General features: G+C 43.8%; 2 protein-coding genes across 2 annotated transcripts in view; one reads left to right on the forward strand and one right to left on the reverse strand.

Annotated features, from left to right (window-relative positions):
* Positions 1-15,418, forward strand: part of ZNF630 (zinc finger protein 630) — a 29,634-nt gene extending 14,216 nt beyond the window's left edge. Inside the window, 7 exon segments of the mRNA XM_070291188.1 lie at positions 2,128-2,254; positions 2,505-2,600; positions 2,783-3,298; positions 3,301-3,775; positions 3,777-4,176; positions 4,682-5,086; positions 15,335-15,418. Of these exon segments, the coding sequence (XP_070147289.1) occupies positions 2,128-2,254; positions 2,505-2,600; positions 2,783-3,298; positions 3,301-3,775; positions 3,777-4,176; positions 4,682-5,086; positions 15,335-15,418 (2,103 nt within the window).
* LOC138930726 (trichohyalin-like) lies at positions 15,245-25,398 on the reverse strand. Its single transcript, XM_070291189.1, has 7 exons — positions 25,311-25,398; positions 24,747-24,861; positions 24,299-24,394; positions 22,713-22,762; positions 20,370-20,508; positions 15,877-18,588; positions 15,245-15,420 (listed from the first exon to the last, which is right to left on the reverse strand). The coding sequence occupies exons 1-6, from the start codon at positions 25,374-25,376 to the stop codon at positions 15,881-15,883; spliced, it is 3,174 nt and encodes a 1,057-aa protein (XP_070147290.1). The 5' UTR covers positions 25,377-25,398; the 3' UTR covers positions 15,245-15,420; positions 15,877-15,880.
* Between the last annotated feature and the right edge of the window lie 2,444 nt (positions 25,399-27,842).

A 27,842-nucleotide genomic window follows, 5' to 3' on the forward strand; every position in this document is an offset into this window, starting at 1 on the left:
TTCAGATGAATAGACTGAGGCACAGCTAGTGCATGGTCTAGACAGAACTCTAAAGCAGTGAAGTCATAAATAAGGGAACAACCTTATAAAAATTTCTTTGTATATTTGTATAGGCCAAATTCTTAGACATAAGTATGCTAGGTTAGAGAAGAAGCGTATTTAAATTGTAAAGAGTATTTCTTAAATTCTATTCTGTATAATCAGCTTCTACATGTAGCTACAAATCATTTACAAGGAGGACTACTTCCCAATATTTTCTCCACTACCAGATAGCATCAGCGTTTTTCATGCTTGTTTTCATGGTTGAGCATTATATCTTCTTTTCATCTGCGTTTCTTTAATGATTAAATGAACATCAGCATCTATTCACATATGTATTCGCCATTTTGTGTTTCTCTGTAACTCTTCCGTTTCCTTCTTTGTCTTTTGCTTATTGCTTTCTAACAGCTTTTTGTGTATAAGTAATATGAACTTTGAAGTACACATTAAAACTTTTTTCTGGCTAGGTGGGGATTTATCTCTCAACCTTTTTGTCGGTTCTCACTAGAATGCAAGGTCCTCAAGGGAAGGTATTTTAACCAGGTTTCTTTCCTATTGTATCCCCAGTCCTTAGACATTGCCTGGTATTCAGCAGGTGCTCAATAACTGCTTGTTGAGTGGATGAATGTGTTTTTCACTTAACAATATATTTTAGAGACTGTTGCATGTGACTCTATGTAGAGTTTCCTTACTGCTTTTTATGACTCCATATGGTATTTCCTCGTGGGGATTGAAGCATAACTGATTCATCCAATCCCCCATGAGGCTGTTTACATACTTTTGCTACTATAAACAGTACTATAGTGCAATATCTTCATATGTGCTATTTTGCTCACGTATATGAGTATTTATATAGAATCATTTCTAGAAATGGAATCACTGGTCAGAGGATATGTACATGTAGAATTATGATGAATATTGCCAAATTAATTGCCCTTAAAATATATTGTACTAGCATATACCCACAATTTGAGTGTGCTTGACATTGTCACCAACTCAGTGACTTATCAACTTCAATCTTCAATAAAATATAAAGGAAATGTGATGTCTTATTTTAATTTGCATTTCTCTTTATGCAAATAAAGCCAAGCATCATTTTACATGCTTAGAATCCATTTGCATTCTCTTTTTTGTGAATTGGTAGTCATGTCCTTTGACTATTTTTTTAAGTTGTTTGTCTTTTTATTCTTGCTTTGTAGGAAATCTCTCACTCTATTGAGGACATTAACTTTTTGTCCATCCTGTGTGCTGTGCCTATATCTTCTCTCCAGTTCATTGCTTGTTCTTTCAGTTATGATATATTTTGCCATGCAGTATGGAAAGTAGTCAAATTTATCAGTTTTCCTTTGTGGCACCTGTGTTTGGTAGCATGCTTTGTTAGAAAAGTCTTCTCCACTCTAAAATTATGATTTTTTTTAAAGCAAATCCATCTCTCCTGTGTTTATTTTATGGCTTCCTTTTTTCTCTGTTTAAATTTTTGTTAGATGTAAATTTTTTTATGGGTACAGAATTAAATAGAGAATTCAACTTTACATTTCTTTCTGATAACTACCCAGTTTTGAGTAATTTATCTTTTCTATACTTATATGAAGTGCCACCTTTCTTATGTATCAGATTTTCCACTTTTATTTGCATCTATTTTTAGGCTCTCTTGGAGAAGGAAATGGCAACCCACTCCAGTATTCTTGCCTAGAGAATCCCGTGGACAGAGGAGCCTGATGGGCTGCTGTCCGTAGGGTCGCACAGAGTTGGACATGACTGAAGCGACTCAGCATGCATGCATGCATTGGAGAAGGAAATGGCAACCCACTCCAGTGTTCTTGCCTGGAGAATCCCAGGGACAGAGGAGCCTGGTGGGCTGCCATCTATGGCATCGCACAGAGTTGGACATGACTGAAGTGACTTAGCAGCAGCAGCAGCAGCTTAGGCTCTCTACTCAGTCCTGCTAACTATTCTTGCTAATGGCAGGGTTTCATATTCTTTTTCTCATTAAATATGCCACACAAAGTACAAAATAGGCATCCTACAGGTATTGCTGTGGTAAAAATGATCAGAATGAGCAGATTGTACAAGAATATGCTGTTACAGGAACCAGTGACATTTGAGGATGTGGCTGTGGACTTCACCCAGGAGGAGTGGCAGCAGCTGGCCCCTGCTCAGAAGACCCTACACAGGGATGTGATGCTGGAGATCTATAGCCACCTGGTCTCTGTGGGTAAGGGAAAATTCTCTGTATAACAATGAGTCAAGTCCTCTTCATCTTTCAGAAATGTTAAGACCATGACCTTTATGACTTTCTACAAACAGGATGTTTTATATTTCAGTTTTTTATGTTTATATTTTTGCTATATCTGGAATTGATTTTTGAGAGTTAAAGATCTAACTTTGCTAAAGGAGTTCCCTTTTTTCTCCTCACGAGTTTCTGAGCTGCCACGACCAAGGCAATTGTAAGTTTTCCTTAACAGGGTGTTCAGATTTAAAACTAGACATAATCTCCAAGTTGGAACATGGAAAGGACCCGTGGATTACAGAGAGTGAGTTGTCAAGGAGGACTTATTCAGGTAAGTGAGAATTGGGGAAATGGCTTATAGAACATTTTCTTCTTCCTTGACATGAGTGGCTTCCTGTCTTCCTTAAAATTTGTTAGTTGTCCTTTTTAATATCCATCAGCCTCCTTCTTAGAACGTCTGTTCATTCTTGTTTTCTTTTTGGTGTCTATTTTACCTTTCTCTTCTTCTTTCAGGTAGAGAGCAAAGCTCTGATTCTTGTCAGCAGATCATTTCTAGGGAACTTTCATTTCAAATGGAGATACTGGAAAGAGCTCCAAAGGATAATTCATCGTACTCTGTCTTTAAAGTCTGGTATATTGATGGTCAGCTAGATAGATATCAAGGAAACCAAGGCAGGGTTTTGAGGCAGATCACAGTCTTCAGCCATGAAACCATGACCAAGAAGACAGGCCCTAAATGTAATGTATTTGGAAAAATATTCAGTGGATGCATAGACCTTGATCCTTCAAGTAAAACACTCCATCACTTTGATTCATGTGAAAAGAGCTTGAAATCTAATTTAGACTCACTGACTTGTAATAGGAGCTATATAAGAAAGAACCCCATTGAGCGATTTGGATGTGGGAAACCACTTAGCTATAGTTCTTCCTGTTCTGTGCCTGAGAAAATTCACATTGGAATGAAATCCCATGCACATAGTCAATGTGTAAAAGTTATAAATCATAAGCAAGCCCATATTCAGTATAAGAAAGTTCACGTTGGGAAGAAACACAGTGTAGTGTGTGTGGGAAGGGCTTTATTAAGAAGTCACAGCTTGATATACATCAAAGAGTTCATACTAGAGAGAAACTGTATGTATGTGGAGATTGTGGAAAAGCCTTCAGTGAGAAATCACACCTCATTGTGCATCAGAGGATTCACACTGGGGAGAAATCCTATGAATGTTCTGAATGTGGGAAGGCCTTCTCCCAAAAGTCACTCTTCATTGTTCATCAGAGAGTCCACACTGGAGAGAAACCTTACGAATGTTTGGAGTGTCAAAAAGCCTTCTCCCAGAAGACACATCTCATTATACATCAGCGACTTCATACCAGAGAGAAGCCCTTTGGATTCAGTGAGTGTGGTAAAGCTTTCTCTGAGAAATATCACCTTTTTATACACTAGATAACTCATACTGAGGAGAACCCTTATGAAAGTACTGAATGTGGGAAGACTTTCCCTCAGAAAACAGCTTGTCATCCATCAGAGAATGCATACTGGAGAGAAACCCTGTAAGTGTAGTGAATATGGGAAAACTTTTGGCCAGAAGTCCCACCTCATAGGACACTGAAGAATTCATACAGGAGAGAAACCTTATATATGTACTGACTGTGGGAAGGCTTTTTCCCAGAAGTCACACCTCTCTGGACACCAAAAGCTTCATACTGGAGAGAAACCTTATGCATGTACAAAATGTGGAAAAGCCTTCTCTCAGAAGTCACCTCTTATTATACACCAGAGAATTCATACAGGAGAGAAAGTGTAGGAGTGTAGTGAATGTGGCAAAACGTTTTCCCAGAAATCACCTTTCATTATTCATCAGAGAATTCATACAGGGGAGAAACCCTATGAGTGTCGGTTCAGTTCAGTTCATTTCAGTCGCTCAGTCGTGTCTGACTCTTTGCGACCACATGAATCGCAGCACACCAGGCCTCCCTGTCCATCACCAACTCCTGGAGTTCACTCAGATTCACGTTCATCGAGTCAGTGATGCCATCCAGCCATCTCATCCTCTGTCATCCCCTTCTCCTCCTGCCTCCAATCCCTCCCAGCATCAAAGTCCTTTCCAATGAGCCAACTCTTCGCATGAAGTGGCCAAAGTACTGGAGTTTCAGCTTGAGCATCATTCCTTCCAAAGAAATCCCAGGGCTGATCTCCTTCAGAATGGACGGGTTGGATCTCCTTGCAGTCCAAGGGGCTCTCAAGAGTCTTCTTCAACACCACAGTTCAAAAGCATCAATTCTTCAGCACTCAGCTTTCTTCACAGTCCAACTCTCACATCCATATATGACTACTGGAAAAACCATAGCCTTGACTAGACAGACCTTAGTTGGCAAAGTAATGTCTCTGCTTTTGAATATACTATCTAGGAGTGTACTTACTGTGGAAGGACCTTTTCCCTGAAGTCACATCTTGTTTTACATCAGAGAGCTTATACTAGAGAGAAGCCATATGAATCTAATGAATGTGGAAAGGACTTCTTTGAGAAGTCTCCACTAGTTGTACATCAGAGAATCCATACTAGGGAGAAACCTTCCGAATCTGCTGAGTACGGGATAACTTTTTCCCAGAAATCACAGATGATCACATACCAGAGAACGAACACAGGGGAGTAACACTCCAAATACACTGACTATGGGAAGGTCTTCTGCTAGCAGATATACCTCACTGGACATCAGAATCCATGTAAGATAGAAACCTTATATACTGATATATATTTTGCAGCCAAAGATGGAGAAGGTCTATACAGTCAGCAAAAACAAGACTGGGAGCTGACTGTGGCTCAGATCATGAACTCCTTATTTGCAAATTCAGACTTAAATTGAAGAAAGTGGGGAAAACCACTAGACCATTCAGGTATGACCTAAATCAAATCCCTAAAAATTTTACAGTGGAAGTGAGAACTAGATTCAAGGGACTAGATCTGATAGACAGAGTGCCTGATAAACTATGGATGGAGGTTCATGACATGTACAAGAGACAGGGAGCAAACTATCCCCAAGAAAAAGAAATGCAAAAAAGCAAAATGGCAGTCTGAGGAGGCCTTACAAATAGCTGTGAAAAGAAGAGAAGCAAAAAGCAAAGGAGAAAAGGAAAGATATACCCATTTGAATGCAGAGTTCCAAAGAATAGCAAGGAGAGATAAGAAAGCCTTCCTCAGCTATCAGTGCAAAGAAACAGAGGAAAACAATAAAATGGGAAAGACTAGAGATCTCTTCAAGAAAATTAGAGATACCAAGGGAACATGTCATGCAAAGATGGGCTCGATAAAGGACAGAAATGGTATGGACCTAAAAGAAGCAGAAGATATTAAGAAGAGGTGGCAAGAATACACAAAAGAACTGTACAAAAAAGATCTTCATGACCCAGAAAATCATGATGGTGTGATCACTCACCTAGAGCCAGACATCCTGGAATGTGAAGTCAAATGGGCCTTAGGATGCATCACTACGAACAAACCTAGTGGAGGTGCTGGAATTCCAGTTGAGCTATTTCAAATCCTAAAAGATGATGCTATGAAAGTGCTGCACTCGATATGCCAGCAAATTTGGAAAACTCAGCAGTGACCACAAGACTGGAAAAGGTCAGTGTTCATTCCAATCCCAAAGAAAGGCAATGCCAAGGAATGCTCCACCTACAGCACAATTGCACTCATCTCACACACTACCAAAGTAATGCTCAAAATTCTCTAAGCCAAGCTTCAGCAATACATGAACCGTGAACTTCCAGATGTTGAATCTGGATTTAGAAAAGGCAGAGGAACCAGAGATCAAATTGCCAACATCCGCTGGATCATTGAAGCAAGAGAATTCCAGAAAAACATCTACTTCTCCTTTTTTTTTTTTTTTTTACTATGCTAAAGCCTTTGACTGTGTGGATCACAATAAAATGTGGGAAATTCTTAACAGATGGGAATAGCAGGCCACCTAAACTTCCTCTTGAGAAATCTGTATGCAGGTCAGGAAGCAACAGTTAGAACTGGACATGGAACAACAGACTGGTTCCAAATAGGAAAAGGAGTACGTCAAGGCTATATATTGTCACCCTGCTTATTTAACTTCTATGCAGAGTACATCATGAGAAACGCTGGGCTGGACGAAGCACAAGCTGGAATCAAGATTGCCAGGAGAAATATCAAGAACCTCAAATATGCAGATAACATCACCCTTCTGGGAGAAAGTGAAGAACTAAAGAGCCTTTTGATGAAAGTGAAAGAGGAGAGTGAAAATGTTGGGTTAAAGCTCAACATTCAGAAAACGAAGATCATGGCATCTGGTCCCATCACTTCATGGCAAAATGGGGAAACAGTGGAAACAGTGGCTGAATTTGTTTTTTGGGGGTCTACAAAATCACTGCAGATGGTGACTGCAGGCATGAAATTAAAAGACGCTTACTCCTTGGAAGGAAAGCTATGGCCAACCTAGACAACATATTAGAAAGCAGAGACATTACTTTGCCAACAAAGGTCCATCTAGTCAAGGCTATGGTTTTTCCAGTGGTCATGTACGGATGTGAGAGTTGGACTATAAAGAAAGCTGAGCTCTGAAGAATTGATGCTTTTGAACTGTGGTGTGGGAGAAGAGTCTTGACAGTCCCTTGGACTACAAGGAGATCAAACCTAAAGGAAATCAGTCCTAAATGTTCATTGGAAGGACTGATGCTGAAGCTGAAACTCCAATACTTAGGCCACCTGATTCGAAGAGCTGAGTCCTTGGAGAAGACCCTGATGCTGGGAAAGATTGGAGGCAGGAAGAGAAGAGGACGCCAGAGGATGAGATGGTTGGATGGCATCACTGACTCGATGGATATGAGTTTGAGCAAGTTCTGGGAGTTGGTGATGGGCAGGGAGGCCTGGTGTGCTGCAATCCATGGGGTCACAACGAGTCGGACATGACTGAGTGACTGAACTGAACTGACTCCACTCCAACACCTCACAGATTGACTGGTATCAATCACTTTTGCCGCTCAGGTGAAACTCTGCTGCTGCTGCTGCTGCTAAGTCACTTCAGTCGTGTCTGACTCTGTGTGACCCCATAGATGGAAGCCCACCAGGCTCCCCCATCCCTGGGATTCTCCAGGCAAGAACACTGGAGTGGGTTGCCATTTCCTTCTCCAATGCATGAAAGTGAAAAGTGAAAGTGAAGTTGCTCAGTCGTGTCCGACTCTTAGCGACCCCATGGACTGCAGCCTACGAGGCTCCTCCATCCATGGGATTTTCCAGGCAAGAGTGCTGGAGTGGGGTGCCATTGCCTTCTCTGCAGATGAAACTCTAAGAATTGCTTGTTAAAGAAAGTGAAAAATCTGCCCAACTTTCTTATAATACCCATGCATCCATGCATGCTAAGTCGCTTCAGTCGTGTCCGACTCTTTGTGACCCCATGCATGGTAGCCCACCAGGCTCCTCTGTCCATGGGATTCTCCAGGCAAGAATACTGGAGTGGGTTGCATGCCCTCCTCCAGGGGATCTTCCTGGCTCAGGGATCCAACCCGAGTCTTTTATGTCTCTTGCATGGCAGGCAGGCTGTTTACCGTGAGTGCCACTTGGGAAGCCCATAATACTCATAACAGGCCACAGATGCAATCTTGATACATTCTACCACCACTGCCATCACCCCTGGCAAAATGTAGAATCCAAGGGACATTCTCTGAACACAATATAATAAAAGGAAAACAATTTTTTCCCTAGGAACTTTAAAAAACACCCTTAAAGACTGAAGATGGCTGTCTGAACAAACTTGTCTATCTCCCCACTGCACCACTGATATGATGGAAAGGTTTCATTAATTCCTGGAAAAGAAGAAAGGGTGCCATCCAGGAACCAGGAATTGTGAACGATTTCTAAAAAGGGAAAGCAGTACAGATAAGGTTTACAAGGGTGAAGAGAACCAGAAGCCCAAAGGAGCAGGTGGAAGCAACTAAGAAAGTAAGAGTATATCCAGAGAAACCCCAGGTGGAGGGTAAATACATAGAAAGAGCAAGAACTCCCCCCAGAACTACAGGGCTAGTTGGGTCATCAACACCCTTACATGGGTAGACAGCACTCTACTGACTTCTAATGATGGTGAACTCCCTACTTGCTACCTGGAAAGGGCCTGAGTTTAGGTGTGGGGAATTCTGAGAAGGAAGCAAATTAGAGCCTGAGGCACCTTCAGCCTCCACAGTAATAATGAAAGAGAGAAACACATTTGTAGAGAGGGGATCACTTCCAGTCTGTGTGCTCCATGGCCAACCATCCCAAGGTGAACAGGATCGTCAGGTGTCCTACCCACTTGTGGAGAGTCTGAATGGGTGATACCTCAATCCATGCATTTTGTGAATACCACATGCAGATAAAACTGTAAAACACATAAAACATTGTTCAAAGCAACATTATCCTATGCCAAGGGTTCAAAAACTGTTCCTACAAGAACATGTGTCTCCCTAAAGGAGAATAAATCAATTCACTAAACCAAGAGAATCAAGTGAACTGGACTCAATCCAAAGCAATATTATGAAGACAGTATAGTTTTCTCAGTGCCTCCCAGTCTCCTCTCTGCCTTTGTCCCCCATCCAGTACCTTCCTGATTTCTAAAGTCTACTGTTTCATCGAAAGTAAAAATGTTTACCATGGTTCCCATATAATTTCTTCTACAGTGTAGTTGGTTGGCTGATTTTCAATGCAAACGGTGTCTGCCCCTAGCAGTGCACCCCAAGCCCTCTGTCTCTAATGGAAGAGTAATCTGTCCCCTTTCGCAGTTCCTTCAGATGTGAGCTGGATAGCAGGGTCTGGCCACTCCCCTGAGTCTCAGGCCCCCTACCAACCATGTAGGCTCTTTTGAGAGAGACTATAATAGAAAATAAAGCCAACAAAAATGGACAAAATGTGGATACAATAAATTAGAAAACTTTATAGAAGACTTAAGAAAGACCTTAAAAAGGAAGACAGAGCCCAGGTTCTCGGATAGGAAGGCTCCACTACATAAAGATGTCATTAACCCCCAAATTGATCTATGAATTAACTGAAATTCCAGTCAAAATCCCAACAGGGGCCCCTTTTTTCCAGTCGTGGAACTTGACCAGTAGATTCTAAAATGTACCGGGAGTTCAAAGGACCTAAAGAAGTACAAAGAGGAAGGACTTGCCTTCTCAACAGTCAGTCCTATTGTGGAGCTACTGTCCCTGACATGGGATGGTGCTGGCACAGGGATTAGCAGATGGATCGTGGGACAGAAAAGAAAGCTGAGAAACAGAACCACACACAAATACCCTTGACATTAAGCTGAGGTGGCCCTCAGAGCAGTGGGAACAAGAAGACTCATTCATCATCAACTTTCTCCCTTAAGAGGATGACAGGAACCCATCTCTCACCCTGTCAGCCTTTCTTATAGAGTTTTGTAGACAGTCAAGGCTTAGTAGGAGCCTCGCGATAAGTTGAGTGAGAAAGATTGTACTATTTGCCTACCCTCGCTGAGAGATTGCTTCTGTCTAATGCCTGAAATCTCTCCATTTAAACAACATTCCTTTAGCTAAGGGTTTCAGCCTTGGCACCTTTGACATTTGGGAGGGGTTGGATTCTTTTCCTTGGGGGGGGGGTGCACTGTTCTCTGCATTATAAGTTGTTTAGCAGCATCCTTGATCTCTATCCACTAGATGCCAGTAGCCTATCCCCCTGTCAAGTCATGACAGCCAAAAATGTTTCCAGACATTGTTGAGTGTCCCCTAGGGGGACAAGATCCACACCTGCCCTCTCCCATTGAGAACCACTGGGTTAGGCAGTTCTCCTGCACCATACTCTCTTTTATGATGCCATACCCTCCTTGTAGTTGACTTTAGAATGCTCACAAATATCCTATGCTTCCTTAGGACTGCACACTTTCACCCCTTTGAGGGTCAGAGTTGGCCATTGGCCATTTGATGAGCCGGTTCTCTTTTCTCTCTGCTGGGCCACCCACGGGGCTACTCTGTGTCCTCGAGATCTAGCATGAGCGTGTTGATAATGTGCAGAGGAGCCCCAGTCTACCTGCGGTGGGCGTGCAGCATCAGTGAGAAATAAACTCTGATTCTCATTTGTTTATAACCCAATCTACCCTGAGCTGGCATCTCTCTCCACCAAAAAGAGAGAGCCTGAGCTGGCATCTCTCTCCACCAAAAAGAGAGAGCCTGAGCTGGCATCTCTCTCCATCTGTGGTGAAATAGAAAAAATTTATATTGGCCTCTGCCCTTGGTTCCTGGGACAGAGCTCCAAAACCAGGGTAATTTCCTATGTGATAAGAGCACTAACAGCATCTTTTGTTCTAATGAGGCAACTCTGAGTAGGGTCCTTGTCACCAGAAAGACCAAGCTATGATTAGAAGCTTGGCGTTTTCAGCCCCAACCCCCATCCTCCAGAGAAGGGAGAGAGCTGGAAAATGAGTTAATATTTGATCATGCTTACATGAGGAAGCCTCCATAAAATCCCATTAGCGTGGAGTTCCGGGAGCTTCCGTGTGGGTGAACACATCCATGCTGAGAGAGTGGGCACCCCAAATGCTGCAGAAACACAAGCTGTTGTGCCCTGAATCCTTCCAGAACTTACCCCAGGTTTCTCTACTTCTGGCTGTTCATCTGTATCCTTTATCTTGTCCTTTATTATATAATCAACCAGTAAATGTAGGTAAGTGCTTCCCTGAGTTCTGTGACCTATTCTAGCAAATGACTGAATTGGAGAAGGGGGTCATGGGAACCTCTGGTTTATAGCTGGCTGGTCAGAAGTACAGGTGACAACCTGGGACTATGAACTGGCATCTGAGGTGGAAGGGACAGTCTTGCGGGACTGAGCTCTTAACTTGTCTGCACAAACTCCTGTTAGTGTCAAGATTGAATGGGATTGTAGGACACCCAGCCGATGACGCCGAGAATTTCTTTGGTGTGAGGGAAAAACCCACACATCCCAGAAGTGTTGTGAGTGTGGTAGTAGCGTGAGAGTGAAAAAGAGACATAAGCGTGTTTTCCCCAGACATCTGGGATGGCCCACCCCTACCCAGGTCAAGCCTGGGCCAAGCCTGGGAGCAGGAAGCCTCTAGGTTACACCTTCCAGGGGACCCTGGCTCAGAGGGGCATCATGAGGTTTCCTTGAACCTTCCCTGCAGAACTCAAAGCAGCAAGTCACCTGTTGGACACACACTGGGATCCTGCAGAAGGACTTTCCAAACTGCAGGTTGCGATTCACGGCCAATAGAATATTTTAAGGATTCTGAAAAGAATTGTGCATTTTAAACGAATTAGAATGAAACAACATAGCACATCACAAACAGAACAGAAAATATTGGTGAATATCACATATATAAGGGTCAGTATTGTTCTGTGAAGTCTGTGCTTTAGAGTCACTTGTAAAATGTGTTCTTTACTTTGGGTCTTTGTGAATAAAGCTCAGAACTGTTTTCTTGTGATCGATGTACACACGTCCTTGCATTTTCCCGATTCTTTACTAGGAATAGGGTTCATTGTTTTTGCCCACTCTGTGACTTGTGGGATCTTAGTCCCCGGAACAGGGATTGAACTCAGGACCTTGGCAGTGAAAGCACAGAGTCCTAACCACTGGACTGCCAGGGAATTCCCAGAATTTTGCTTTATAAGGAATCTTAAAACTTACTGAAAGAGAAACAAGAAAGCCCCGAAGTTAAAACAAGAAAGAAAGAAAGTCATTATGGACGCTCATCAGAAGAGCACATGCATCCACACTGGACCCCAGGCTTGATTCGGGGTGCACTTGGGGCCACATACTGGCTGACTTCTGGCATCAGGCAAAACCATAGTCTCCCTGCATCTCAAAAATGTGATTTGTCAGATGGAGGAGGAGTGGGGAGGAGGAAGAGAAGGAGGCAAAGGAAGGAGGGAAGGAGCTGTATCTACCCAGGGAACCTAAGGGGAAATGCTCGTCATGACTCCAGAGTGCTTTCAAGCTACCCTTCCCTGCACCTGTCTCCTCTGCTGGGAAATTCAGCTGGTTCATCCAATCTTCTTCAGGAGAAAGGAAAACCAAATCTTTCTGTATCTCTTGTGGATGTCCTCTTCTGTATTTGCATGGACAATAAGGTACACGATGTTCATTAGCAGATTATTAAATTTGAGTAATGAAGAATGAAACTAGGGTAAAATAGAATTTATTTCTTCTTACAGCAAAGGCCAAGGTATCCAACCACCTGCAGAATCCTGCTCCAGGACTGGGGGCTGGGGTACAGCATTTGTCAAAATAAAAGCTAGCAAGTTTGCCTGAGGCACAGGTAGAGTGACCTCACTGACCTGGGCAGCACCCACGTCTCCCTGCAGCATCAGGAAGGGTGTGCTGACAGTGTGTGTGCTGACCCCCCGAGGCTGTGATAACCCACACTTGGCCCTGGGTCTCCCTTGCCTCCCTGCCAGACCCTCTTCCACCCGCCCTGTGTATCTCTGTCCTACCTGCCCCCACTAGCACCAGGTCTGCCTCTCCCTCTGGGCATGCTCTGTCTCTAGGGTTCCTTGTCCACATCCTCTACCCTAGATTTGAGGCAGAACTCAGCGCTCATTCAAGTCTCTCCACCCCCCAAATATGTACCTATCTTCCTTAGTGTCTCTGAAGTCACAGTGAGTTCCAAGCTCAGCTCTCCCTGCATGTGCCAGCTGCATGAAGCGGGAGGTCTGTTGGTGTCTCTGTCTCTCATTACCTCTCTCTAGCTATATGTAACATTTACAGTATCATAATGATGATAGTGTCTATCTGTGCACAGAGGTTGATTGTGGAGATAAGTGGGAAAATCCATACAAGATGCTTAGTATCACCCCAGGCACTTTGCAAGCGGTAAGATGAAGGTTAATGGTACTTCCTGTGGTTAGTATGGAAGGTGGGCTGACAGGGGGAGACCCCAAGGGACCACACCTCTTTCCTTCTTGCAGACATTGTTCCTGGCCTGGGATGCAGACTCCTGGGCCTGGGACTTGTCTCACACAAAGGTATGACCTTGAATGACAAGACATTGTTATTCTTGGAGGAGTAGGTGGGGACTCAGGTAAACCGGGAGGCCCTCGCCATGCAGCCACTGCAGGGAGGGTCATCCCTGTGAGGAAGAGTGTGTCTCAGAACATGCTGGTCAGAGAGGGTTTATGCGGGTGTCCACATCTGTCCATACCCCCAGCCATGCCTCCTTTCCCGTCTGTCTGTCATGGTCTGTGCCACCTCTCGGGTCTAGAGCTCCTCAGTCTCCTAGGACAAGCTCCTTTTATGCAGGGTCCCCCACCCCCAAGGTCTTTAGGAGACCAGACCCAGGCCTAGCCCCAGGGCTGCCGTGTGGACAGCAATCCTGTGACCCTGAAGCTGTCATAGAGTGTTTGTAGGAGAGGGTAGACCCAAATCTGGCCCAGCAACCATGGCTCCAACCTGGAGTTACAGGGACCAGTCAGAGTCCAGGAGCCCATCCTCTGCTGATTAATGGTTTCTCCCATCTTTGATCCGAATCTGTTGGGGTGAGGGGGACTGGTCCAGAGGTGGGATGAAGGCAGGGGTAGGGGAGATGGTAGCTTCAGCAGGAGTGGAGACCTTCCAAGGCTGGATGAGAGCCAGGAGGCCAAGGCAATGGGCAGTGGATGGTCAAAATGGTGCAACACTGCCGCCATCTGGGGCTGGTGTTTCATGTCCCATGCAAGTCACCTTGGATTTCCCTTAGTAGCTTTAACGTCCCCCAACACACACAATGATTTGCTCTAAAATAGACTCTTCTCTTCCCTTCCCCAGAACTGACTGTTCCAGCTCTGTGGGCTGCGGTGGTCCATCTGGGAGAGGACTGTCCCATTCTTAACACTTGACCCCCATCCCAGCTCCCAAGCCCTTGGACCTGAGATGGGCAATTTCCTGCCTCTGTCCAGTGGACTTTTCCATCTTTTGCTCCCTTGAATCAGGGCTAAGTGAACTCTTCCATTCCTGTTCACCATGGGCCCTACCTTGGACCTTTTCTTCCCTATTCTTCCGTGTTCCCCAGTTGACAGTTTCATCTCTGTCTTCTCCCACACACTTTCAAATGGACTGTCCCAGCCCCATGACCCTGAAGATCTTAGAGAGAGCAACAGCTAAGGTGTCCAACCACCTGCAAAATCCTGCTCCAGTACAGGGCAGGTACAGCATCCATCAAAATAAAAACTAGCAACAACCCCCACTAGACTGGCACCTCCACGTGGGCAGGGACTGTTGTTCATCTCGTCCCTGAAGTCTCTCCAGGACCTAGAATGGCACTCAGTACACAGTAGAGACTCATTAGGTGTTGGATGAATGAACACTTTGACACAACAATTCCATTTCTAGGAACATGTGCTAAAGAAACACTGATACAGGTGCACAGGGCTGTGTGCACAAGAGTGGGAAGAGCAAACAACTGGGAAAAACGTGTAAATGTTTATTGTCAGTGACCGATGCTGAGTGAATGAATAATGGAGGTTTGGAGCACCTGCTGAACAGGAAACAGAGTGAGACAGACTTGCTCAGGACATGCTGCTCATGGGGAAAAGCAGGTGAGAGATGCTCATATTGGTACCCTGAATATGTGTGTAAATACAGAGTAAAACATTTGCAATAAAACACACAGAACTGCCCTCAGTAGTTACAACTGGAGAGGGGGAGGTTAGTGCTGTTTTGCACAGAATATCTGACAATATTTGTTTATTTTTAAGGCAGCAGCATGGATGTGTGTGCATGCTAAGTCACTTCAGTTGTGTCCAACTTTGTGTGATCCTATGAATTATAGCCTGCCAGACTCCTCTGTTCATAAGATTTTCTAGGCAAGAATACTGGAGTGGGTTGCCAATGCCCTCCTCCAGGGGATTGCCCTGACCCAGGGATCAAACCTGCGTCTCATGCCTCCTGCATTGGCAGGCAGGTTCTTTACCACTAGCACCACCTGGGAAGCCCTAGAGGCATGGATACATAGACAGAAACACACATCAGGTATATGTCTTGCTCATTAACACAACTTTAATAACTAATAATGCTTGGCACATAGTAAGAAAAATCATGTTTAACTGTTGTGAACTCTTTCTTTCAGGTGCTAGGGATTCATAGCCATGCCCACGTTCATGAACAGCCACCAAGTTCTGCTTCTTATCTTGGGCACTTGTCACATCCCTGAGGCTGAGGCAAGGAAAGAGAAGGAAAATAAGTGACAACGAGCTCCCACTGACTGATAAATTACTATTCAGCTCCTCATTTTGAACTGCATGGCCCCTGTGCACTCCGATTCCCTTCTGCCTTGTGGTCTATGTGCACCTCTCATTGGTCCTTAAGACCAACCTTGTGTTCAGGCTGCAGTGACTCTGTCAACTGTCCAGTGAGGTTTTCGGCTAGAGGAAGGTGTGGCCTACAGGCTAGAAGCTGACCTGGGGTTTGGGAGCCCACAGCATCCTGGGGAGGGAAGATCTCTGGATATATAGAGCAGGAAGTAGAATTACCCTGGGAATCCTCATTTAGCCTAAGAGCTGCACCCCCAAGGGACTGGGAGAAAGGAACAAGTGACAAGATGGGATACAACTAACATAAGAGAACAGTGCCTTTTGCGGGGATGTGGGGATGGAAAGAAAGGTCACTTACAGAGTTAGTCTTCTTCCTCGGGATCACTGATCTCTTCACAGGTCACAGGTTTTCCTTTTTGCAGTCTGTCCACCCAAACATCAACCGCCTTTCTCTCGGATTCTTCCTCGGAATCACTGATCTCTTCATAGGCGACTGGTTGTCTTATGCGCAGTCTGTTGGCCCAAACATCAACTGTCATTCTCTTGGATTCTTCCTCGGAATCACTGATCTCTTCATAGGCCACAGGTTTTCCTTTTTGCAGTCTGTCCACCCAAACATCAACCGCCTTTCTCTCGGATTCTTCCTCGGAATCACTGATCTCTTCATAGGCGACTGGTTGTCTTATGTGCAGTCTGTTGGCCCAAACATCAACTGTCATTCTCTTGGATTCTTCCTCGGAATCACTGATCTCTTCATAGGCCACCGATTGTCTTTTTCGCAGTCTCTTGGCCCAAACATCAACTGCCTTTCTCTCGGATTCTTCCTTGGAATCACTGATCTCTTCATAGTCCACCGATTGTCTTTTTTGCAGTCTCTTGGCCCAAACATCAACCGCCTTCCTCTCGGATTCTTCCTCGGAATCACTGATCTCTTCATGGGCCACCGGTTGTCTTTTTCGCAGTCTCTTGGCCCAAACATCAACTGCCTTTCTCTCGGAGTCTTCCTTGGAATCACTGATCTCTTCATAGTCCACCGGTTGTCTTTTTTGCAGTCTCTTGGCCCAAACATCAACCGCCTTCCTCTCGGATTCTTCCTCGGAATCACTGATCTCTTCATGGGCCACCGGTTGTCTTTTTCGCAGTCTCTTGGCCCAAACATCAACTGCCTTTCTCTCGGAGTCTTCCTTGGAATCACTGATCTCTTCATAGTCCACCGGTTGTCTTTTTTGCAGTCTCTTGGCCCAAACATCAACCGCCTTTCTCTCGGATTCTTCCTCGGAATCACTGATCTCTTCATGGGCCACCGGTTGTCTTTTTCGCAGTCTCTTGGCCCAAACATTAACCGCCTTTCTCTCGGATTCTTCCTCGGAATCACTGATCTCTTTATAGGCCACCTGTTGTCTTTTTCGCAGTCTGTTGGCCCAAACATCAACCTTCTTTCTCTCGGATTCTTCCTCGGAATCACTGATCTCTTCATGGGCCACCGGTTGTGCTTTTCGCAGTCTCTTTGCCCAAACATCAACCGCCTTTCTCTCGGATTCTTCCTCGGAATCACTGATCTCTTCATAGGCCACCAGTTGTCTTTTTCGCAGTCTCTTGGCCCAAACATCAACCGCCTTTCTCTCGGATTCTTCCTCGGAATCACTGATCTCTTCATAGGCGACTGGTTGTCTTATGTGCAGTCTGTTGGCCCAAACATCAACTGTCATTCTCTTGGATTCTTCCTCGGAATCACTGATCTCTTCATAGGCCACCGATTGTCTTTTTCGCAGTCTCTTGGCCCAAACATCAACTGCCTTTCTCTCGGATTCTTCCTTGGAATCACTGATCTCTTCATAGTCCACCGATTGTCTTTTTTGCAGTCTCTTGGCCCAAACATCAACCGCCTTCCTCTCGGATTCTTCCTCGGAATCACTGATCTCTTCATGGGCCACCGGTTGTCTTTTTCGCAGTCTCTTGGCCCAAACATCAACTGCCTTTCTCTCGGAGTCTTCCTTGGAATCACTGATCTCTTCATAGTCCACCGGTTGTCTTTTTTGCAGTCTCTTGGCCCAAACATCAACCGCCTTTCTCTCGGATTCTTCCTCGGAATCACTGATCTCTTCATGGGCCACCGGTTGTCTTTTTCGCAGTCTCTTGGCCCAAACCTTAACCGCCTTTCTCTCGGATTCTTCCTCGGAATCACTGATCTCTTTATAGGCCACCTGTTGTCTTTTTCGCAGTCTCTTGGCCCAAACATCAACCTTCTTTCTCTCGGATTCTTCCTCGGAATCACTGATCTCTTCATGGGCCACCGGTTGTGTTTTTCGCAGTCTCTTTGCCCAAACATCAACCGCCTTTCTCTCGGATTCTTCCTCGGAATCACTGATCTCTTCATAGGCCACCAGTTGTCTTTTTCGCAGTCTCTTGGCCCAAACATCAACCGCCTTTCTCTCGGATTCTTCCTCGGAATCACTGATCTCTTCATAGGCCACCGGTTTTCTTTTTCGCAGTCTCTTGGCCCAAACATCAACCGTCTTCCTCTCGGATTCTCCCTCGGAATCACTGATCTCTTCATAGGCCACCGATTGTCTTTTTCGCAGTCTCTGGGCCCAAACATCAACCGTCTTCCTCTCGGATTCTCCCTCGGAATCACTCATCTCTTCATAGGCCACTGGTTGTCTTTTTTGCAATCTGTTGGCCCAAACATCAACCGTCTTCCTCTCAGATTCTTCCTCGGAATCACTGATCTCTTTATAGGCCACCCGTTGTCTTTTTCGCAGTCTGTTGGCCCAAACATCAACGTTCTTTCTCTCGGATTCTTCCTCGGAATCACTGATCTCTTCATGGGCCACCGGTTGTCTTTTTCGCAGTCTCTTGGCCCAGACATCAACTGTCTTCCTCTCGGATTCTCCCTCGGAATCACTGATCTCTTCATAGGCCACTGGTTCTCTTTTTTGCAGTCTCTGGGCCCAAACATCAACCGTCTTCCTCTCGGATTCTTCCTCGGAATCACTGATCTCTTCATAGGCCACTGGTTGTCTTTTTCGCAGTCTCTGGGCCCAAACATCAACCGTCTTCCTCTCGGATTCTTCCTTGGAATCACTGATCTCTTCATAGGCCACTGGTTGTCTTTTTCGCAGTCTCTTGGCCCAAACATTAACCGCCTTTCTCTCGGATTCTCCCTCGGAATCACTGATCTCTTCATAGGCCACCGGTTGTCTTTTTCGCAGTCTCTGGGCCCAAACATCAACCGTCTTCCTCTCGGATTCTCCCTCGGAATCACTGATCTCTTCATAGGCCACCGGTTGTCTTTTTTGCAATCTCTGGGCCCAAACATCAATCGTCTTTCTCTCGGATTCTTCCTCGGAATCACTCATCTCTTCATAGGCCACCGGTTGTCTTTTTCGCAGTCTCTTGGCCCAAACATCAACCGTCTTCCTCTCGGATTCTCCCTCGGAATCACTCATCTCTTCATAGGCCACCGGTTGTCTTTTTCGCAGTCTCTGGGCCCAAACATCAATCGTCTTTCTCTCGGATTCTTCCTCGGAATCACTCATCTCTTCATAGGCCACCGGTTGTCTTTTTCGCAGTCTCTGGGCCCAAACATCAACCGTCTTCCTCTCGGATTCTCCCTCGGAATCACTCATCTCTTCATAGGCCACCGGTTGTCTTTTTTGCAGTCTCTGGGCCCAAACATCAACCATCTTCCTCTCGGATTCTCCCTCGGAATCACTGATCTCTTCATAGGCCACCGGTTGTCTTTTTTGCAATCTCTGGGCCCAAACATCAATCGTCTTTCTCTCGGATTCTTCCTCGGAATCACTCATCTCTTCATAGGCCACCGGTTGTCTTTTTTGCAGTCTCTTGGCCCAAACATCAACCGTTTTCCTCTCGGATTCTTCCTCGGAATCACTCATCTCTTCATAGGCCACCGGTTGTCTTTTTCGCAGTCTCTGGGCCCAAACATTAACCATCCTCTTCGATCCTGCAGAAGACATGGTATATGGGGGCTGGGTGGGTTAGGGAGTGTTGGGTCCTGTTTTGTCAGATAAGGAGATGCCTCCTCCCTTCCCATGTGGCCACAGGACATCTACATAGTCTGTTTTGCACACTTTCTGGCTCAAAGAGGCTGAGAGGTTAAACCCACACCAATACACACCAAATACACACCCAACGGCAGTTAGAGTTTCAGCCCTGGCTCCTTTCATCGTCAGGTTTAGATTCCCAGTAAGTAAGTTTAGATTACTTACCACATTTATTCTGACCTTCTTTCACTCAGCAGATATATTAAGGGCATACTGTCTGTCAGGCATTGAGCTGAGGGTGGGGATAAAACTCTGAGTAAGACGTGTTCCCAAGTTATCACAGATGGAATGACCTGAGTTCCCCCACCAGGGATTGAACCCATGCTCCATGCAGAGTAGGTGCAGTCTTAACCACTGGACTGCCAGGGAAGTCCGTTGAATCGAACACCTTTGAACAGACTGTGAACTTGGATTCTTTATTTCCATTTTATGGACTAGGAATCTGGAGCTCAGAGAATTTGAAAGGCTTGCCCCCAATTACATGGCTTTCATATCGATGACAACTCAGATCTGTGATTCTGTAAGTTAGCTTTTTAAAAAACTGTGGCCACGCCAACTGGTTTGTGGGATCTTAGTTCCTTGATCAGGGATCAACCCAGGCCCCAGCAGTGAGGACCCTGGAAGTCAACTCAAATGTTTCAGCTGGGGCTGAGCAAGCTCTCAGCCCAGCCTGGCCCTAGGCCTGTCCAGGATCCATCTCCCATGACTAACCCATTCACTTGAACATGGCCAGGGAAGACAGAGGACTTGTTCCCAAACAAGTAAGAAAAGTTGTTTCTCTTACCTGATGTTTTCTTACTCTCCTGAGCAGAGATACTTGCTTTTGTCTGGGAGCGCAGCTGTCTCTGAACCTGCTCTGGGCCTGATGTTCCTGGTACTATCTTTGAACGTTTTTTTCCCTTTACAGGCTTCTTGGACATCACCTTCTTAACGTGAAAGTCACATACAATCAGTATCCATTTCTCAAGTGCTTTTAGAGCTTACAAAGTGTTTTCTTGTGCAGTACCTTAATTAACGTTCTCAACAAGTCTGGGGGATCATTATATTACCTGTACCTCAATTACAAAGAATCTAGGAAGTTAGAAGGAAATGGAATGGTCTAAATGAAGGGTGTTTCCACGATTAGAACGCTTGTTTTCATGCTTTTTCCAGACTGACACCCTCACCAAGAGAAATCTCCAAGTGAGCAGGAGTGTGGTACACGGAAGATTTGGAAAGTAGAGTATTCTAACAATCCATGAGGTCTGTGAAAATGAGGAGGGGCTTCTATAAAATCTAAGGGATTGAAGATAAGCTAGTTGACAGCTGCAGGGAGAGCAAATGGAATGATGTGCAGAGGGGACAAAACACTGCTGGCAAATGGTGTGGGAGAGATGAATACAGGGAAAGGAGAAGAGAGAATGGTTCACATAAATTCACGCAGACAGCCAAGAAAGTGGTGCCAGATGTGACATCCTGTCCTACCTCGGCAAGAACATTTCATGTGGAATTAGGTGAGGTGGCTCCTGTACCAATTCTACTTGTGTCAAGGTGTGTCACTGACCACCGATCTTAAAGCTAACCTTCATTCAGCTCTTGTTTATAAAACTGTGAACTGTAAAACAAGCTAAGTAAAAGAACTTTCTAAGGCTATAAATGCAGTTTAAATGTGATAATAATAAAAACAAACACTTTTATGATCCCTCTTTGAATTCTCTCTTCAACCGTGTCCACACTGGTACTGGTAGCCGAACCACCAGATCCCTTTACCCTCTAAACTACAGTTTAATCTGCAATTGCAGAAGAACTCATTCAATAAACATCTAACAGTCTTTCTGGGCTGGAACTGGGGCTTCAGGGATGCCTCAGCGGCAGACAAGGTCCCTAAGGAGCTCACAGAAGAGAGGGGCTGACAGTTCAAGTGATTCTCAAGCAACACGAAAGGGGCCCTGTTGTGAGAGTGGGTGTCTAAACAGAAGTGTCAGCAGCATCTGCAAAATTTAGGGGAAACGCCTGAGCTTCAGAAACGTGAAACAGCCTACAAATTTGGAAATGGTTTGGGGCTTTGGATTAGACTACTACCACTGCCACTGCTGGGCTTCCCTGGTGGCTCAGATGGTAAAGAATCTGCCTGCAATGCAGGAGACCCATGTTTGATCCCTGGGTCAGTAAGATCCTCTGGAGAAAAGAACAGCCACTGTGGTCTCAAGCAGATTATTTAACATCTCTGTACCACAGTATCTGCATTATTATGAGTAGTAGTATTTAATAATACTAATACTAACCTCATTATTATTTGGGGATAATAATAGCAGGAACATCAGAGAGGTTTTAAGGGCTAAATACACTAATCCATGTGAACTGCCTAAAATAGTATCTGTCATCACTAAGAAATCAAGGAAGTAACAGCTATCACAATTGTTGTTAATCATTATTTAGCTCTTGGTACTACATCAGGACTGCAGCCACAAAATTAAAAGACGCTTACTATTTGGAAGGAAAGTTATGGCCAACCTAGATAGCATATTGAAAAGCAGAGAAATTACTTTGCCAAGAAGGGTCCGTCTAGTCAAGGGTATGGTTTTTCCTGTGGTCGTGTATGGATGTGAGAGTTGGACTGTGAAGAAAGCTGAGCACCAAAGAATTGATGCTTTTGAACTGTGGTGTTGGAGAAAACTCTTGGGAGTCCCTTGGAATGCGAGGAGATCCAACCAGTCCATTCTAAAGAGATCAGCCCTGGATGTTCTTTGGAAGGAATGATGCTAAAGCTGAAACTCCAGTACTTTGGCCACCTCCTGCGAAGAGCTGACTCATTGGAAAATACTGATACTGGGAGGGATTGGGGGCAGGAGGAGAAGGGGACGACAGAGGATGAGATGGCTGGATTGCATCATCAACTCAATGGACGTGAGTTTGAGTGAACTCCCAGAGATGGCAATGGACATGGAGGCCTGGTGTGCTGCGATTCATGGGGTCGCAAAGAGTCGGACACGACTGAGTGAGTGAACTGAACTACCTCAGGAATTGTGATAAAGAGATCAGGAAAGGGAGGCAGTGTGGGCCAGGCTACTTTCCTACTGTTATCCCAATATTCACATCTCCAGAGACATAAACAGTCTCTGGCCCTTCGGATTTGGGCGGCACTCACCTTCTGGCGTTTTCTCCCTTGCATGTTGGAAGTCCCTTCAGCAGGTTCATCTAAAAGGAGGTGACAAGTCAGAAATTTATTTTTGTTGTTGGTAAATATTCTCAAACTGCAGAGACTCTTGTAGTATCAGGAATTTCTGCAGCAGAGGGTGACAAGTCCACTCATTATCAAAGAGTTACTCTGAGACTAGCCTCTGAATAACAACGATTTTGGTATTTATTTGCAGCATCAATTCAGAATTTTTCTTCTGATGGTTTATAAAATGCAAACTAAACCCCATCACTGCCTTATCCTATCCTATTATGTATTTCTTACTTTTTTCCCCAAAGAAGTAAATTGATTGGTCTTTAGCCAAAAATCACTCTATACTTAAAATGGTGAATTTCACAGTATGTCAGTTACACCTTAATGAAACTGTTAAGTGTGAAATGAACCATGGATGATTTACTCCAGTGGTTATGGAATGTTTCCAGTATAAAGATACCTCTTTAATATCAAAAAGTTTGTAGGTACTCAAGTACTGGCTTTTTAGCCCTCTTATAGTAATTTTGGGAGCTTGCGGAATCTGGCCTGTTAAACTAGAGAGTCAAACAAAGGGTTACTGGAGACATTTTGAGCATTCTCACCCTGTCTTCTCACAACTGTGCTTTCAGAGCAAAAGAGCAAATGAACACATCCCATCCCCTTTTTAAGTGAGTACATACACTGCTCAGATGCACAAAGATTTCTAGAATCTGTCACTTTTTTAAACCTTACATTGCCTCTGCTCATTGACCAGTAGGAAAGGTTAATGTGTGGAAGATTACTCTCTTAAACTCTCTTCCAAACTCAACACATAGAAGCAGGTTCGATTAGGAGTGAAACAATTATTTGGTTTTGATAAAACACAAGCAAACAGCCATATGTCATTACATAATATGTTAATCACTTTCTTAAGATAGTTATCCAATACCTATGCACTATTATTTTGGAAGTTTTGGGTGGATTTACACTTCATTTCTTTTTTTGGATTTACACTTTAAGTTTTCCTTAATTGTCCTGTGATTCATTAATGGTGCTTAGCAAGAACTAACTCCTTTAAAAAAGAAATGTTTCAAACATGCACAAAATTATGGACAATTATATCTGAAATGTGCATCTACCCTTGGGTCTAGTTGGATTTCAACATTATCTCACAACTACTTCAGATCGCTCTGAACTCTTTATTCAAAATATAACAAAACACTATGAACAAGTCACAGCTGAAGCCATCTGTGTGGCCCTCACTGATCCCTACCCTCCTTCCTTTTCTACTTCTTCACTCCAGAGTTTGATGGGTTTTATTCTCATTCATGTTTTTATACATTTACCAAATATTTTCTATCCATATAAATATATATATATATATATATATATATATATATATATATTCTTGTTTGGCATGTTTTAGGATTACATATGAATGGCCTCTGACTGTGCTTAACCTTCTGCATTCAATTTTTTTTCACTTAACCATGATGCTTTTGAGGGAACAAAGTCCTGAGAATCTTTCTCCATCTGGAACCCAGCATAAATGGGCTTCAGGAGACTCATTTCCTGTCACTTACCCTTTTCCCTGGGGTTCTTAATTTTAGAATCACAACGCTTGGATTCTGTGGCTCCATTTTTAGGACACATGAAAGCTGGTAGGGTACACTTGAGACCTAGAATGATGCAAAATATTTGTTTCTTAACAGACAACCTGAAAGGAGGGGGAAATGCTAGGACACAGCACCAACAGTAAAGCTCCTCAGCTGGGCAGGGGGAATCTGAACCACAGGCAGTGAGAGAGAAATGCATAGAATCCAGGTCTGAGCATCTCTGTGGCCACTCTCAGTCCACAGCCCTGCACAGGACTTAAGAGAGCAGAAGGCTTGAAACCTGCCCTGGGGTTTCTTCACACAGAAAAGGACAAATGTGGGACATTTGGCATAGCCTAAGAAAAATAAACTATGGCTTGCAACGAGGAATCGTCATTTATTCCCAGCCTTTTCTGGACCCAGAACTTCCTATTACCTAGTCTAGTCATGGTTTCATAGTTTCTCTTCAGATTCACATAGGTGACTTTCTCCGAGTATCCCAGACGTGCCCACTCTTTCTTAGAGAAGTATTTGGAAATATTCTTGAAACTCTAAAAAAGAAAGAAAAATAAATCCCAGCAATGACTCAGCCAAACATGTCTGACTTTCAGCCAGGAAGTCTCCCTTGGCTGCAGGGCCTCCATGTTAGATCTATAAAGTGGAGCTAATAATCCCTCTCTAGTCATGGCTAACAGAGAAAATGGGTAACATTGCCTAGGCTCTCGTCTGGCATGTAGTAGGTGCTTAATGCTGGTGGCATGCTCTTCTCTCACCTTCCAGAATAGATTGAGAACCATCCAATCCAGTGCAAGATCACAGATCTTGTACCCAAGGATACCAGGCAAGGACAAAACGAGGGTCAGAAGCTCTGGATCTCCCCCTGACATGCTGCTCCTTGTCCCCAGTGCCTCTGACCCTCCCCCAACCCCCAATGCCCAGATATCTAGTCACCATACATTGTCCCCTGGGCCATTCCTCTGCCCTCTCCAGATCAACTCACTTTGGATTTCTTCTCTAATTTCTTCCTATCTTCCCTGGGGGTTTTGTAGAAGCTGCCTCTGTTCATGGTGCTTATCTAGAAGGAACACAGCCTGGGTCTCTCCAGTCACAAGGCCAAAGGTTCTGTCAGGCGAGAAAGTGTTGAAGGAAGTCCACACTCAGTTAGTCACCTGTATTAAGGTTCTACTTTTCTCCATCCTTGGCTTATCTGTCCCTGAGCAAGGACATGAGGGTGGGGAAATCAGATGAGAACAGGAAGTTGGAGGTCTCTGAGAGAAGTAGTGATTAGGGATGACATGTTTTCTGTTATGATCAAAGTAGCATTGAGTCTTTGAGGGAGGTTGGTTACTGTTGTTAGTAGCTTGCCTGGTTTGGCTTATTTTGAAGGAAAGATATCAGACACTTGTTGGGGAAGTAGTGAAGTGAATGTATAGTATTATTGAGGGGGGCTGTTTTGAGGCAAAGGAGGGGAGGGGAGGAAAGTCCCAGAGATCATATGGTGTCTGTGATTGAAAGGTTTCAGTTTTCAGGCAGAGGGATGTGGGATTTTGCTCTGTTGAAAAGAAATGAAGAGCACTAGTATGAGTGAATTACAACCCCACTCACAGCGAGGAAACTCCACAATAAAGAGAACTCCACAAACTGCCAGAATACAGAAAGGCCATCCCAAACTCAGCAATATAAACAAGATGAAGAGACAGAGGAATACCCAGCAGGTAAAGGAACAGGATAAATGCCCACCAAATGAAACAAAAGAAGAAGAGATAGGGAATCTACCTGATAAAGAATTCCAAATAATGATAGTGAAAATGATCCAAAATCTTGAAATCAAAATTGAATCACAGATAAATAGCTTGGAGACAAGGATTGAGAAGATGCAAGAAAGGTTTAACAAGAACCTAGAAGTAATAAAAAAGAGTCAATATATAATGAATAATGCAATAAATGAGATCAAAAACACTCTGGAGGCAACAAATAGTAGAATAATGGAGGCAGAAGATAGGATTAGTGAAGTAGAAGATAGAATGGTAGAAACAAATGAATCAGAAAAACGAATTAAAAGAAATGAGGACAATCTCAGAGACCTCCAGGACAATATTAAACATCCCAACATTGGAGTCATAGGAGTCCCAGAAGAAGAAGACAAAAAGAAAGACCATGAGAAAATACTTGAGGAGATAATAGTTGAAAACTTCCCTAAAATGGGGAAGGAAATAATCACAAAGGGCCAAGAAACCCAGGGAGTCCCAAACAGGATAAACCCAAGGCAAAACACCCCAAGACACGTATTAATCAAATTAACAAAGATCAAACACAAAGAACAAATATTAAAAGCAACAAGGGAAAAACAACAAATAACACACAAGGTGATTCCCATAAGGATAACAGCTGATCTTTCAATAGAAACACTTCACTGAAAGTGAAGGGCTGGAAAAAGATATTCCATGCAAATAGAGACCAAAAGAAAGCAGGAGTAGCAATACTTATATCAGATAAAATAGACTTTAAAACAAAGGCTGTGAAAAGAGACAAAGAAGGACACTACATAATGATCAAAGGATCAATCCAAGAAGAAGATATAGCAGTTATAAATATATATGCCCCCAACATAGGAACACTGCAATATTTAAGGCAAATGCTAACAAGTATGAAAGGGGAAATTAACAATAACACAATAATAGTGGGAGACTTTAATACCTCACTCTCACCTATGGGTAGATCAACTAAACAGAAAATTGACAAGGAAACAGAAACTTTAAATGATACAATAAATCAGTTAGACCTAATTGATATCTATAAGACATTTCACCCCAAAACAATGAATTTCACCTTTTTCTCAAGTACACATGGAACCTTCTCCAGGAAAGATCACATCCTGGGCCATAAATCTAGCCTTGGTAAATTCAAAAAAATTGAAATCATTCCAAGCATCTTTTCTGACCACAATGCAGTAAGATTAGATCTCAATTACAGGAGAAAAACTATTAAAAATTCCAATATATGGAGGCTGAACATGCTTCTGAATAACCAACAAATCACAGAAGTAATCAAAAAAGAAATCAAAATATGCATAGAAACGAATGAAAGTGAAAACACAACAACCCCAAACCTGTGGGACACTGTAAAAGCAGTGCTAAGGGGAAAGTTCATAGCAATACAGGCATACCTCAAGAAACAAGAAAAAGGTCAAATAAATAACCTAACTCTACCCCTAAAGCAACTAGAAAAGGAAGAAATGGAGAACCCCAGGGTTAGTAGAAGGAAAGAAATCTTAAAAATTAGGGCAGAAATAAATGCAAAAGAAACAAAAGAGACCATAGCAAACATCAATAAAGCCAAAAGCTGGTTCTTTGAAAGGATAAATAAAATTGACAAACCATTAGCCAGACTCATCAAGAAACAAAGAGAGAAAAATCAAAGCAATGAGATTAGAAATGAAAATGGAGAGATCACAACAGACAACACAGAAATACAAAGGCTCATAAGAGACTACTATCAGCAATTACATGCCAATAAAATGGACAACGTGGAA

The sequence above is a fragment of the Ovis canadensis genome, chromosome X (genome assembly GCF_042477335.2).
Source record: "Ovis canadensis isolate MfBH-ARS-UI-01 breed Bighorn chromosome X, ARS-UI_OviCan_v2, whole genome shotgun sequence".
Classification (NCBI taxonomy): domain Eukaryota; kingdom Metazoa; phylum Chordata; class Mammalia; order Artiodactyla; family Bovidae; genus Ovis; species Ovis canadensis.

Bases quoted from the DNA above. Each gene is read 5' to 3' on its own strand.
- LOC138930726 (XM_070291189.1), bottom strand. From the start codon at position 25,376: ATGAACAGAGGCAGCTTCTACAAAACCCCCAGGGAAGATAGGAAGAAA. The intron at 24,862-25,310 runs GTGAGTTGATCT...TTTCTTTTTTAG, and splicing joins AATTAGAGAAGAAATCCAAA to AGTTTCAAGAATATTTCCAA. The intron at 22,763-24,298 runs GTAAGTGACAGG...ACCTCCTTTTAG, and splicing joins TAAGAACCCCAGGGAAAAGG to ATGAACCTGCTGAAGGGACT.